At 40.8% G+C, this 14,346-nt stretch overlaps 1 protein-coding gene across 1 annotated transcript in view; it reads right to left on the bottom strand.

Annotated features, from left to right (window-relative positions):
* The window catches only part of LOC117139849 (glypican-6), a 38,724-nt gene that overhangs the window by 6,285 nt on the left and 18,093 nt on the right, over nt 1–14,346 (bottom strand). Inside the window, exons 2-3 of the mRNA XM_033302496.1 lie at nt 723–887; nt 120–354 (exon numbers count right to left, since the gene is read on the bottom strand). Of these exons, the coding sequence (XP_033158387.1) occupies nt 120–354; nt 723–887 (400 nt within the window). The remainder of the gene's footprint in view (nt 1–119; nt 355–722; nt 888–14,346) is intronic.

The following is a 14,346-nucleotide window of genomic DNA, read 5'->3' as shown; positions in this document are numbered from 1 at the left end:
CGAGACACTTTGCGGTTTCACACGTTTTGTTTTTGCCAACTAAAGGCGTAGTAGTAGGCCTCTAAAAATCGGTTTCGCTTTGGAGCATCGGGTTTTGGATTTCGCAGACTACTACTCACTTTTCATCAAATGTGTACTGGGTGTTCAGCACGGTGAACATCTTCTGGTACAGCGTGTTGAAGAACTTGTCCATGACCTCCAGCAAGTCCACGCGACCGTTGGCGAAGTAGGTTTCCAACTCTTTGAACAGATCCGAGAAGACGTACGAATTTCGCTCGTAAATGACGCCGTATGTTCGGATGAACATACTATTGAACTGGGTTCGCGACTCTTTGAGCAGGGCGGTGAAAATATCTGCAAGCGGAAAATCAAATTAGTGGAAAATGTAACGAGCATCGATTGTGCGGTGGGAGGGGATCAATCAGCACACATCCGCTCCACACGACTAAATGTTTAGATGTTCGATTTTATTTCTAGCCAGCATCCGCTGGAAAATATAACATGCAGGCACATCCGCATTGTCGCCTGCCACTTGACATTGTCAGTAACTCGAGGCCCGCATCATCGTCTCTCAATGGATCGTATATCTATATAGATCAGGGTTCTATTCTGTGTGGGGGCAGAACCACTTGACGCCCGAAAGATCTATAATCGGTGGCTTCTGTGGCATTTTCAAGTGGCTCCTTGACGCAACGAGTTTTTAGGCTGGATCGGTGACCTACCTTTGAATTTTGTGGCCTTGCTGCCCAGGATTCCAGACATGCGAGAGATCTGGTCCTTGGTGTGCCCTTCGAGCTGCTGGCGGGATTGCATCGCCATGCGCGTCTCCATGTTGTAGGTGCAACAAGTGCCCACCGAAGGCGACTCGCAATATCGAAGGACTCGTTCTGGAATAAATAGATAAATATAATCATTAAATGTAATTAGTACCATTTTGTATATACTTTTTAAATGTTTCCAATCCCCTCAACACAATATTTCTCACTGTTTGGTAGCAATTCTCATATTTCTACTGCTTCTATTAGCTCAGATCTAGTTAGACTATTCTCAAGCTATACAATTCTACTGACTGCCACTTGTTTACCCAAATATTAGACCGACTTCCAGATGCATAACGTTGCAATGCTGCCCGCCAGGAATGAAGGTCTATCAACATTCCAGGACCTAGCACCGCACTCGAGTGCATTTTGCCACTTGACATGGTAACCAAATACCAAATACCGAAAAGCAAAGCCTGACCAGCTAACAGCGATTCGTTGGAAAAAAAAAACAAACGAAGCATAGCTACTGAGCTACTGGTAAGCGCAAGTAACTCGAAGTAGTACCTGAAACCAAAGTCAGCCTAAACTGCACACAAAGAAGAAAAGTTTGAGAATTCCTACTCGCTGCCTGTTTTATTTACGCAAGCATTTAACACATTTTTTGGGAGAAAATTAGAGGAAAATATGCATTAGTTCCCTGCAACGATGAGTTCATTTCGGGCGACTACCTATTTTCCCCCAGCTTTATGCGATGTTTTTTTATAGCCGCTGCGGATCCATGTTTATTTAGATAATTCTCGGGCAGCGAAGAAGAGCAGGAGATGGTGGAAGGCGATCCAAAAGTTCAACACTAATTGAAAGCAAACAAGTTGGAAGTTGTACTTTTTTTTTGGTTCTCAATCCAAATCCGAATCGGAATTTGTATTTATATTCCATTTCGTTTTGGTGCGCTCATAAATTCCCGCTGCCCAGTTAAATGCATCATCTGCTGTGCACACATACCGGCTAGTATATGGAGTGCTGCACAGTTTGTTTATTTCTTTTATAAATTTAGATACTTTAGTGCACATTTTTCGACCGGCGAGATGTAAACAGAGTTTACTTCCATTCGCTCGGCTCCATTGGCCCATAATTTCCCCAACTTCCCCAACTTTTATTGTCTGTGCTCGACTGCTTCGTTTTATGGTCTTTACTAATTGTTATGTTGCACAAGATATGAATGGAGTGTGGCACCATCTAGAGACTCGGATACACATACAGGATACCGACCCTTTCAAGTCCTTCGGTCTGCTGGGGCTCCCGATATCCTGGGGCTTATCTAAATTGGCTCACAGTCTGTGGTTTCCCCTTTTAATTGTCTGTCGCGGGGGTCGTTTTTGGTCCTATGTGACTGGCATGGCTAATGTTTGGCTGGGATTTCTCAGTTAAGACCATTTGAGTTAATTGAAATTGTGGCAGATAAAACAGCTCAAGATTTGATGCGAAAAATATACTCACTCGATGGGGAGATAAGGGAAATTGATAATAAATAAGTGGGGTTCAATGCAAGAAATGGAAATACAACGAAATATTTATTGTTCATTTCAATCGGACCTTCAACAGTCTGTTACCTTCTTTCCAATTTTCCCCTAGAGATCCTTAAACAATATTTACTACACCTTTTGCTATTATACTATACCCTTTTTGAAATCTATTAAAATGCCACGCAAAATGACAGCCATAAAGCAAACCACACACAAACACCCATAGGTTTAGTCACCCCAAATAAGGTTTCTTGATTTAATCGATGAACCGAAGCTAAAATCGATGTTAGAAAAATATATCGGCATTAAAGTAACGCCAATGGTTTTTCTGCCAGCGATTTTTATGAATTGCTGCATAATTTTGCAGGCAGACAACAATGGGAAATTGAAAATGGGAAGAGGCAGCGGGGCATCCCAGATAACAAATGTTGCCAGGCGGCATCACCGAGGGGGGAAATCACCAAAAAAGGAAGCCGGAACGGCTGAGGATGGAAGGTGTCATGAGCATAATAAATGACCTCAACTTACCGATACGGCATTTTCCCTTTTTATTCTAGCTGACGCTAGAATAAAACGAAAATCACCCCGTTGTCTAATAGAAAACTTTGGCTTTGCTTCGCAAAAAGTAGAAAGACGACCGACCAAAAAAAAAAAACAACAAGTAACCGAAAAACCACCCAGAGAAGTGGGTGGCTGAGCAACAAACACCACACCCACCCCCTGGGAGCGCTGGTCACATGTTTTCCATTTCCACGCGCAATCCACTTAGTTACCAGGAGGGTAGGAAAAACTTCTAACGGACACTGAGGGAAAATTACTATATACATTGCAAAACAACTTGCGAGATAATTAAGTAAGCTAGGATATACTAGATACTAAAAAATAAATAAGTTCATAATGAGGCAAGTCCTTTTTTTGCAGTGCAGACGACCCACCGAGTGGAAGTGAAATTTCATTTCAAATGATTTACTGTAACGATCAACAAACGCAGGAATTACCCCAGACAGACGAGTCAACCCCCGAGGGCGCCGCTTAAAGGGGTGCGAAAGTTTAGCGAGCGTATCGCAGTCAATATATCCAGAATATATCCAACAGCGATAAGTTCGGGGTGAGTGGAGAATGGGAGCCCAGGATGCCCCAGCAGACGGACATCTCTCCAAGGTTAACTTTAAGCTCATCTCTACTGGAGGACTCTTTAAGAGTGCGAAAAGTTGTCCCTAGCCGGGATGCTCAACAGGATGCTTGACACCGAAACGAAACCTGGATGGCGAACTGCACCCTCGTCGTTGGGGAAAAACAAAGAAACCGAAACTGTTGGTTTGGTTACCATGGGTGCGAAGGGGAGATTTTGCGGCTAGATTTGATAAACAATTTGGGTATTTAAATGAGGAGGGGTTTCCCCATTACAAGTCTAACAATAATATTTAAAGCATGAACAATAGGTTTTGCTTATCAGTTTTGCCTTATTTGTATTAAAATGATTCATTCATATTTAAATATAAAAAAACTGGTAACTTTATTAAAATGTTCTATGTTTTATTTTTTTTTTCTATTTCCATTCATGTCTCATTTAAAGAAATGCTGTGTATGTTATCTCATCAATATATTTTTACTGCATATGCATTTTCCGCTGCACAATTCCTGTCGGAAGTGTGCCACATCCATTTCCCAAGCTGCAACACTTGTGCATTCAAAGTTTCACCGCCCCACCACCCACATCCTGTGCAACCCCACTGCTCTTTCATCTCTCTCGCTCTTCTAGACACTCTTTGTGCTCCACTTGGAGATGAAAAGCGCAAAACAAAAACACATTTGAAACAGTTGGGCGAGTGAAAAGCCGAAACCGGCAGGCAGAATGGAAAAGCCAAGAACAACAACAGACAAAAGCAGACGCCGAAAACTAAAACCCAATGCCCCCCATCCACTTACACCCCTTTTCCACCTATCTGGCGCGGCAAGGCGAGCCAACAAAAACAACATTATCAATGGCTGCAAAATGCAGGGAAAACTTAACTTTTGAGTCGAGTTTCAATGGCCACTACAAAGCGGAGAGTGCAAAAGCGGCGGGAGCGGCAGGATTCTCACTCATCGCTTCGTCCTTTTTGCGAGGCACACAAATGCGAGCCGGCAACTCGACCAGGCGGCCAGAATTTCCCAGCAGGACGATTTCGAAACTGTTGCACACGTGGACGAAAAGTTTTCAGCACAACAACAAGAAATAAAAATGGAAATGAGGAAAAAGGGAGAATAATTATGTCTATTTACAAAGTACTGCCATTTATAATCGGGCCAGACAGAGAGAAAAAGAGAGCTGAAGAGAGAGAGGAGCGAAGCCTGCGAAGGGGTCGTTGCACGCATGTAGCTTTCACTTTCCACTATGCTGCGGGGTTGAAAGAGTGAGACCGGTGATATAGTTCTCAAAAGTCACCCCAAAAACATATTAAAAAAACGGTATATAAGTATAAATAAAAAAGGAATATAAAACAAGACCAAAATTGTCGCCGTCTGGCAAGGAAATTGCATTAGGCAAAGAAAAGGTTAAACAACCTGTAAGCTCCTGTCCGGTTGGCTTTTCTCCCTCTCGCTTTTCTCGCTCCTGCAAATCGACTGAAATTTCCTGTCTGCAATTTATTTCATCAACACCGAAAACAAAATAGTGTTGCATAATATTTTAAAACATTTCTCAATAAGCTTGATATTCATATTCTTGGGTAGGTATTGGTGTACAGCAATTTTCTTTAAGTGCATCCCGTTGCTTCTACTTGCACTGCTTCGTTGGCCATCCCATACATTTTTTCCACAGTTTTGATGATGGAAATTTGCTTGCTCAAGTTTTATGCTTATGGTAATGAGTTTTAATTAGGCGCACAGCAAGCAAAAGCAGGCAAAAAAGGAAAAAGGAAGCGCAGCCACCACCATTTCACCATTTTACCGCCCAACAACCGAGCCACCACCCACTGGGTCATGCTGCTCCATAGTCTTTAACCGGCAGCAAAGTTTGTGTTTTTAATTCGCACGTAAATTGAAAATGATTTTTTTCCTCGTAGGACATTATTCAAATTCCAGCAGCAACATCTGGCAGGGACTCCCATTTAATGGGAGCGGGGGTAGGTGTAATTTATTGGGTCAACACAGCAAGGTTTCTCCAACACTTTGGGCAGCAGTATTTTTTCCCTCTCGACGCACAGAAGTAGTACAAACTTTGCGTTTATTTTATTTTTCAGGTCAGCAAATGCAATTAAATCTCAATTGTTTTTAAAGAACGCTGAATTTGTTCAGTATCGTATAGTTTTAATGGCTCTTTTACCACACTCCATAAGCCCCGAAAATAGAAACAAACAAATGCCGAAAATAAAAAACCAATGCACTTCACTGCGGAATCGGACAACACTCGGACTCCATGTGGACCGCACTTTCAACACATATAACTCAATCGCCGCCACCCGTCGGGAATTCGATTCCCAATAGAGGTGTAGTTCAGAAAATAGGAATAAAAAACGATAAGTGAAGCAGAAATTTGTACAAGCATTGGGCCACTGGGATCTGCTGGGTTCCATCCTCCGAAAAACTTCGACTCCTATTGCCTCGCACTTAATTATTTTAGCGGAGCTGCATCGCTTTGGGATTTCGGCTGAAATTCGAAAGTGTATATGGTACTGGGACCACCCGCCTGAGTTCAGAGTCAGTTTTACAAAAAATTATACAATTGTAGCCTGAAAGTTTAAAGATAACATCCTTATTCCCAAAGCCTTAATAAAGTTTCCAATTCTTATCTAAGCAAAGAAAAGAATTTCTAATTAAAATACTAGATTCTAAAATACTAGTATTTTCTATTTAAAAGATGTTAATACTTTAATATACTTAATCCTATTGGTCTTACTATATTATTACAGCCTAGTTCTGTTTGGCAACTTTTATCTAGAGGTCATGTATTAGGACTTTGGCTAGTCGCACCATAATTATGTCTATTTACAAAGTACTGCCATTTATAATCGGGCCCTAGACAAGTGTGTGTCTCTCCTCGGATAATTTGCCGCAGAAAAGTTTTGTGAAAACCGTTCGTTTTGCAACATTCAGATGAATAATGAGCCAGGCGAAGGCGTTGACTGTTAATTCTGTATCCGCCGGGTGCATATATGCAACATTTAGACTTCGTTGCCTTTTCACGCGGTCGAGAAAAACTCCCACCCAGCGTTTCCCTCCGACTGTCGACTGACTATGTGTAATTACACAAAACGTGGGCTAAAATGTTGCATGGGAGATTTTTCTTTTCTTCGCACTGGCTTTTCGCTCTTTCTTCGCTTTCTTCGTGTGCGCGGCGGCTCTTTTAGGCGTAATTAAAATCACCCGAAGCGGGGGGCAGGGATAGGTGGGCTGAATGTTTATGTTGCAAACACGTTTCATCTGCGGAGGAATCTGATGATTCAAGAAGTCTTCCTGGTCGAATGGGGGTTGGAGGTCGCCGGGCTCTTTGCCTGATGAAGTGACGACGACGTCAGTCAGAGTTTTCAAAGTTTTGCACATGTTTCGCCCATTTGTTGGGCTGCCAAGATGTCTGCAGACAAGCTGCATCTTTCAGCATTTAAACGCACCTCTCTGTCTCTCACGAATTCAACCGAATGACAATTTTGAAATATGCGAAATGTGCGAACATTTTTCATCACTAGCGAGGCATACAAAAATAGACCCGGCAACAAAACAAACATTTTTTCCCTTGGCGTAATTAACCATCTGAAACATCTGTTAATTGGGGAAACCAAAACGGCAGAAAAAGCAGAAAAGCTGGGAATTAAGACTAGAAATCATGCAGAACTTCTTGGGAACCGAAAGTCTAACAACTTGCACAACATGTGGCAAAAAGAATTCAGATTTATGTATTTAAAACCCCTAGAGCATTTTTCAACAACTATAGAATGCGGATATAATTAATTTACTTTTATGTTATCTTTTTTTTATAAGTTCCCAGCTGAACTTTATCCACAAGTTTCCACTAAATTTGCGCTGCTCTAATTACTGGCGACATTTTTTGGCTCTGTGCACATTGCTCATACGCCTCATTGTACAATTTTTGGGGGCAACAGCAAAATGTGTAAACAGCAAACAGGTTAAACAGAGGCTTTCCAGAGACCAAAACACACACGCTCCCAACAATGCCATTAATCAAATTTTATTGTTTAATTAATTTCGCTTGAATGAACCGAACTCCGCGCGGGGTGCGGGGTGTTCGGGTGATGAGGCGGTTGTTGGTAGTGGGCCAGCGGCCAAAACAAACAAATCAGCCAGATATAGCTGAGAAATGGCATTCAATTCGTTCGATTTCAAAGGAAACCAGCCGCCCAACCTGGTCCACGTTCGAAATTCTGCCTTTGTTTACATCGCCAGTTTGACAATTATTGAATTTTTTTCCTTGCTTTCCCACTTCTATTTATTTGCAATTTATTCATCGCTGTTTCTGTTTGTCAATTGATGATTTGTCATGGTGTCCGATGAGGTAAGAAAATTTTTTGATTTTTTTTTTGCGATTAATAATAGAATTATGGATTGGGATCAGACTTCTGATTGGATGATTTCGTTTCACTGGCGGCGTTTATAAAAGGTTTAGCTGACAATTGTTTTTGGAACTTCATAGGAGTCAAATAAAAAGTTGATTACTAAAAAAATATCCTAAATAATAAATAACCTAAGTGGTAAAACGATTTAAATGACACAACTTGCAACTGTAATCGAAAGATTTACAATAAATGTTCACACTCTTCCCAATTTGTTTCCAAGTCCTGATTTATTTTTATTGAACCATTTGCACAATATTTCCATAACCATTTCATTCAATTTTATTCAATTCACATCAATTCGCGCCGTCAGGCGATTTATTTCGAAGAGAAAGGAGAAGAACCAGAAGGAGAATATCAGCTTAGGACCCGGTCAATAGTGCCGCAAAGCCGAATTCAGACATGTTATGGCCCGGTTGATGTTTTGACTGGATTTAAATTCGATTTTGGACACGAGATAAAAAGTTTGCGATAGGGAAAATGCTTTGAATCGAGGGAAGAGACTGAGCGAAGACAGAGATTTAGCGAATGCAGGCAGCGTCCAGTCAGTCCACTTTGTGTGTTTATTCAAAGCACGTTCCTGCGGTTCAGTTTCGTCTTTTTGGTTTTATTTTACTTTTGCAATGTCGAAGACATTGACTACGTGTTGCTGTCAAACTGTGAGTGATTTTTTCCTTTTTCTCAGCTCGCCGGCCAACACACGAGCAGCATATTTTGTGGGCCAATTAAAAACGTTAGCAATGACGAGTCACCGAATCAATTGGCAGACTGCGCTTAAGCCATAAAAGATCATTTAAGCCCGGGCTCTCACCGTTTTTGCAAACCTTTCGCAAAACCGCAAGCGTTTAACCGCAAAAGCCATAAAAGCAGAGATTTCTTCTATAACTACACAAGCAGGCAATAAACTAAAAAAACGAAGGGAAAAAATAATAACCAAATCCAGCCTGGTCAAAATTGCTGTTGACCACAAAACAATTTAGGGTCCAAAAGGGGGAAAGCGAAATAAATTGCCTAAGTTTTAAAGCTCATAAATGATTTAATTTTGTGGCATTTTCGAGACGGCTTCGATTTCTTTTAGTCCCGGCAACCTCATTCTTTGGTAATGAATCTGGCTAAGAGTTGTAATCAATATCGAGCTGAGAACTGAGAACAATGACAAAGACAATAGTCTTGTGGTTGAGAATTAGATATCTCATAATATATATTTTTTTAACATATAACCACTTTGATGGAAATTGATATTTGGAATGAGTCATTCATATGGTATTGCTAGAACAAGAAAGTTCTATTCAAGCAGGTGAGTTGTGCAACTTCCCGATACAATTGATTTGCTCTTGAAAATCCATTTGCGCCAGCCTTGCCGGGGTTCCCTAGCTATATAAAGCCGTTTTCAATAAAAGAAAATCTTAAATGGAATTTATTAATATTTATTAGAGCAACAACAACTGCGAGCGACACACACAGAGCGTTCATAATTAATTAAATCAATAATCGATGGCAGTTCCACGGAGAAGAGCAATTCAGTGACTGGCATAGGGAGAGGTTAGACTCCAGAAATACATTCTACAAAATCCATGTGGACATAATCGAGCATAAATTCCCCAAAACAAAAAAGGAAAATGAGAAAACCATCCCAAAAAGTCAAGCTGTGAGTGGCAACAAAGCGGAGAAAAGGTCAAAAAAAAAAAAAAAACAATATCGGTTGTAGACGACAACAAATTGGGCAATGTTTGGGCAGGTAGACGAAGGGGCAGAAAAGGATGGGTTTGGTACGAAAATATATACTATATAGGATGGACGACACCCTGAAAATGCTAATGTTGCATGCCACATAATCCTGTTAGAGTCGCGTGAATGGAACTGCCAAAAACTTGGACTTCTCTCCTGTTTGCATGTGACAACATAATTTGTGGGTTCGCCCCTACTTTGTCTTAAGGTCCGCTGCTGATGAGCCCGCTGATGATTATTAATCACACACATTTCTGTTTGTCTTTTGGCCGGCATACTTAATGAGCTTCGAACAACTAATAACTGGGCTTTATTTGACAGTTTATGGCCATTTAATGTTGAGGAGAAATTCGGGTTATTTTTCGCTTTTGGTTTTGTGGCAGGGGTATAAATTAACATAAGCAAATTGGAGAACTTCTTGGGCCAGGCAAAAGTCAAATGTCGCCGAGGCGACCAGTTTTTATAGCACTTAAAAGCCCATCAAATAAAGATATCACTTGATGGTCGTTGGGAGTTGCAACAGACCCACAAATACGACGCTCCCTCGTTCCGTTCTCCGTTCCCCACCCAAAAACCCCAATTATATTTAGACAACGCTTTGCGTTGCTGCAACACCCACGCTTCTTTTGGAGCACCCTCATCTGATCTCGGGCTGAAATATGATTATATAGACGCTGCTGCTTCGCCTGCTCGCCACCACTTATAAATTATCTTTAATGACAAGTGCACTAAACTAAATAAATTGTTGCCGACTTAATAACGTAATTCTCCTTTGGCCCACAAGTGGGCGTTGTCTTACTTCCCCGCGCTATCTTTCCTACTCGGTAAATTCTCGAGAAAATAGTTTAAACGATTTATGGATCTGCCAGGCGGAGATCAGATGTGTGGAAAATTTACAGGGGGGATTGGGATTACAAGTGACAGATCGCGACACTTGGCGACAGCCGAGCAAATTTGTGACACATTTACTTATTTGTGGGCGATATTTAATTACTAACTAAATGTAATTTGTATTATCCAATAATATTTATTGCTTAGAGAGCAAAAATGTCTCTTCATATTCTTAAAAGCTTTTTAAACGTTTTTCTTAATACCAGCAGGCTTCAGTTTTTTTTAATGTTATTTAAATATTTCCTTAATACCCTTTTCTTGCAATTTAATCCGCTTTCTTATGCACTAAGCTCCTTTAATTCACTAAAGCATCCCCTATTATCCTCCTCCATCTGAAATTTGAACAAAAACTGCTGCTGACAATACGCAAATGAAGAAAAATGGCATTATCCGCCTCATCATTGTGGTTCCCGTTGTTGGGACGCCTCTTCATAAAGCTTGCACTTGAATGCAGACCAAAGACATTTATTTAAATTGAAATGCCACAAAAGAACTGGAGATACTGGAGTAACTAGATCATTGTTTGCAGCACGAGTTAGATGAATTTGCCTCTACTTGGAGTTTCCTTTATACTCAACGGCAGGGAGAAGACATTGGAACCCCCGAGTGTGTATATGAACGCAAATTTATTGCTGATAAATTGTGGGCTTATTTAGTGGCATTTAACAGTTGCCAAAGGCGGGGGATGGTGGCGAACAATCCTCCTTGGGGGGCGATTATTATTGTGAAATGCACAGTGCTCGGGTGCGAAATGCAGCTGTTTAATTAGTAGCCAGCAGCGGAATCGAATCTTTCAATGGGGCAGCAGCTGCAACATCTAATTTGTGCTGTTCATATCAATCAATGGCAATTGATCGAAATTAAATGGTGTTGCACTCCATTACATCGAATGGAGCGGAGAGATTCGAAGTTGATGCACTGCGGGGAGACTAGAACTAAGAAAAATTCTCAAAGATATAGGAAACAAAACAAAGGAATTGAAAAATCGTGTTTCGACTTATGTTGCAATTCAATGCACAATTAACACAGAAAATAGGTTAATAATATATATTGTGCATGGTAGTTTCTGTAAGAAGTTGAATGGTATGTTTAATTTCTTGAAAATGATCCGAAGAAACTTCAATACGTCATTGAATGATTTTTGAACAAATATATATACCGATATCGATTTCGCATGACGCAAGCGGAACAAATCTGAACAATATACCCCTCCAGACCGCAGAGATAATATATGAATTGTGCCAAATTAATTTGCATAAGTGGAGGATTGCGGGAGGGCGGCGATGAAAAATTATTAAAAATTCATTAGGAAGCAAATCAAGACAATTAAGAGACATCGAAGATCGAATAATCAAATCGATTCGAATCGAATAATCAATGGGGCGTTCTGCATGCGAGTCTTGGCCACCATTTATCATTTTGGACGGAAATCGAAGGAATGCGAAAAGCCGTGTTTTTGTTGTGGATCTAAAACAGAAGGCCCTCCAAGATGATTCTTCCTCCCATCCACTCGGTTGAGAGATAAACCAAATAAACACTGGCCAAGAACAAAGCAAACTGTATGATGATCGACCCAAGAGGCCCCTCAACTAATTGAGTGGGCAAATAAATGATGAAAAGCCTCAGCTTCGAGTGGCCACCACTCCTCCTGACCCCTAGCACTTTGATTAAATTTGCCCGATTGACAATTCCTCCCATTGCGGATTTTAGCTCTTCACTTATCCAGAACTTGTCCACAGGAAGTTGCCACTGCCAGATACGACTACGAGTACTGGTACAAGATGCAACAGTCGCCACGGGGAGCTGCATTCATTCGAAAACTTGTTCTAGACCAAAAATAACCGGGGGAAGGGAGAACGGAGCCAAACTCCAGCCGGAGCACATTCCGCAGCCAATACCACAGACCAAGAACCGGGAAAAGTGCACTTAACAAACTAAGTAACACGAAAACTTGTAAGAAATGATGTAGGCCAATTTAAAAAGGCCATCCTATAAAATTCGTTCTCTTTTTATGAATGCATTATTTATTATAAATATAAAGCTTGTATAACCACATTAAGTCACCTAGTCTGTATCCCTTCTTTCCCACAGTGTATAAGTTTATGAATCGTCAGTCGGTTTGAGAATGAATCTCTTTTTCTTGGGTGTCTGGGCCATGGCCCACGATATTGGTCGGCGTTTCGGGGCGTTTACAACGCTTTTGGTATCTTGTATTTATTTAATTGACGTTTGTACGTGTTGGTATTATAAAATGATCAGGAGGCGATCTCGGCTGGCTGGGTCGCTCATTGGAGGTTCTAGGCCCACAGGTCCAGTGGCCTCTCTAGGGGCAATTATGACAGCATTTGGGGCGTTGCTGGACATGCATGTGGGGGCAATAGATCGCCGTCGCCTTGCAGTTTCTGCACATTTGTGGCTCTGTGTGTGTTTGGTTTGCTCTACGTGCTGGCAGGATAATTAGCCTGGTCGCTAGCCAACTCCCCAGCGAAACGACTGCCTTTTGATCTGTCTGGGTGTTAGTTTATTAAGACTAAAGTGGGATTTTAATGGCCTGAAATATGCCAGGCGAACTGAAATTGCTCGGCGAACGGAATCTTGGGGGATTTCTGAAATAAGAGTGGGTAGAGGTTTCAGTTGGGAGGAAGTTAAGGAAATAACTCTGGACATGATTGAGTGAAAAGATTCCTATATGGTAGCCTATAATAATATTTACAAGAGCTTAAATAATTTGAATAAATCTGTTTCTTCAATCACTGAAACATACCAACTCAAGCAGTAACCTTTCTCACGCTATAAAGATGTCAAATATCCAAAATCCACCTAATAAATAATAAGCAATTATAATAATTTTATGCCTCCATTGAAAAGCCATTAGGAGCAGGTCTGATTTGCTCAAAAAGAGCTGCCCAAACAGGGGGAAATAAAGTTAAACAAAGAAAAAACTGGTAAGTAATACCGGACGTGATTGGATGATATACAACTATTTCGATCGTTCGGTCGCTCAGCAATCACAATCAATGAAGCTATTCAGGCAAGATGCTCCAACAGACTTAACAAAAATTGAGTTGTAGTTGAACGCGATCTGAAAAGCAGACCAGAGTCGTCTGGAGGAATGATAAGATCATCGCCTTGCCAACTAATAACAGGCAATGATGGCTCGCCGACGCTTTAGGATATGACTTGGCAAATTGTGCGCATTATTAAGACTCGGGGACCGAGTCGAGACGAGTTCTCTCAACTCTCGTTGAGATCTTTCGGATCCGATTATAACAATTAACACATTTTGTTGCCTCGCTCAGACGGTTTTATGTCGACAATTAAAAAATCAAATAATATTTGTGGCCCTGTCCCAGAGATGATGAGCAGAAATCGGAGATCTTTTCAAATGTAAACATATTTGGAATGTTTTGCTCTCAGCTTAAATCGAGTGAAACAAGCATTTGGGGTAAGAAATACATTTCCTGCGGACAGGTAATTAATCCATTAGCACATTTTATATATTTCATCGGTAGTTTAAGTCTCGGAAAATCGATGCGATAAACAAAACGAAAAGGGATTCATTTATTGGGCTTCGTTTGGTTGCACCTGTTTGTATCCAATAGCGATTGTGCTGATCTAAGCTAATTCAAATAAACTGAAATCAACAAGTAATCTTCGCACTCTAACGCCAATTTCATCATTCGCGTTAACGTGTATAGAAAATACTTTGCTGTCATCGCGAACTCGTCATGATCGGTTGTATTTTTTTGGCACATAGATGCGATATTTACAAACGTATCTAGGCATATATAAATTATCAATAATATATTCAATAATACATGGGTTGGGAACAGGAAATTGCACATGTCATAAATCTGAAAGTGATCTTAAGCTACTTTAAGCACGAAAATATAT

The sequence above is a fragment of the Drosophila mauritiana genome, chromosome 3L (genome assembly GCF_004382145.1).
Source record: "Drosophila mauritiana strain mau12 chromosome 3L, ASM438214v1, whole genome shotgun sequence".
In the NCBI taxonomy this organism is placed as follows: Eukaryota; Metazoa; Arthropoda; class Insecta; order Diptera; family Drosophilidae; genus Drosophila; species Drosophila mauritiana.
The sequence above is the reverse complement of the archived record's forward strand: the minus strand, read 5'-3'. Positions and strand labels throughout refer to the sequence as shown.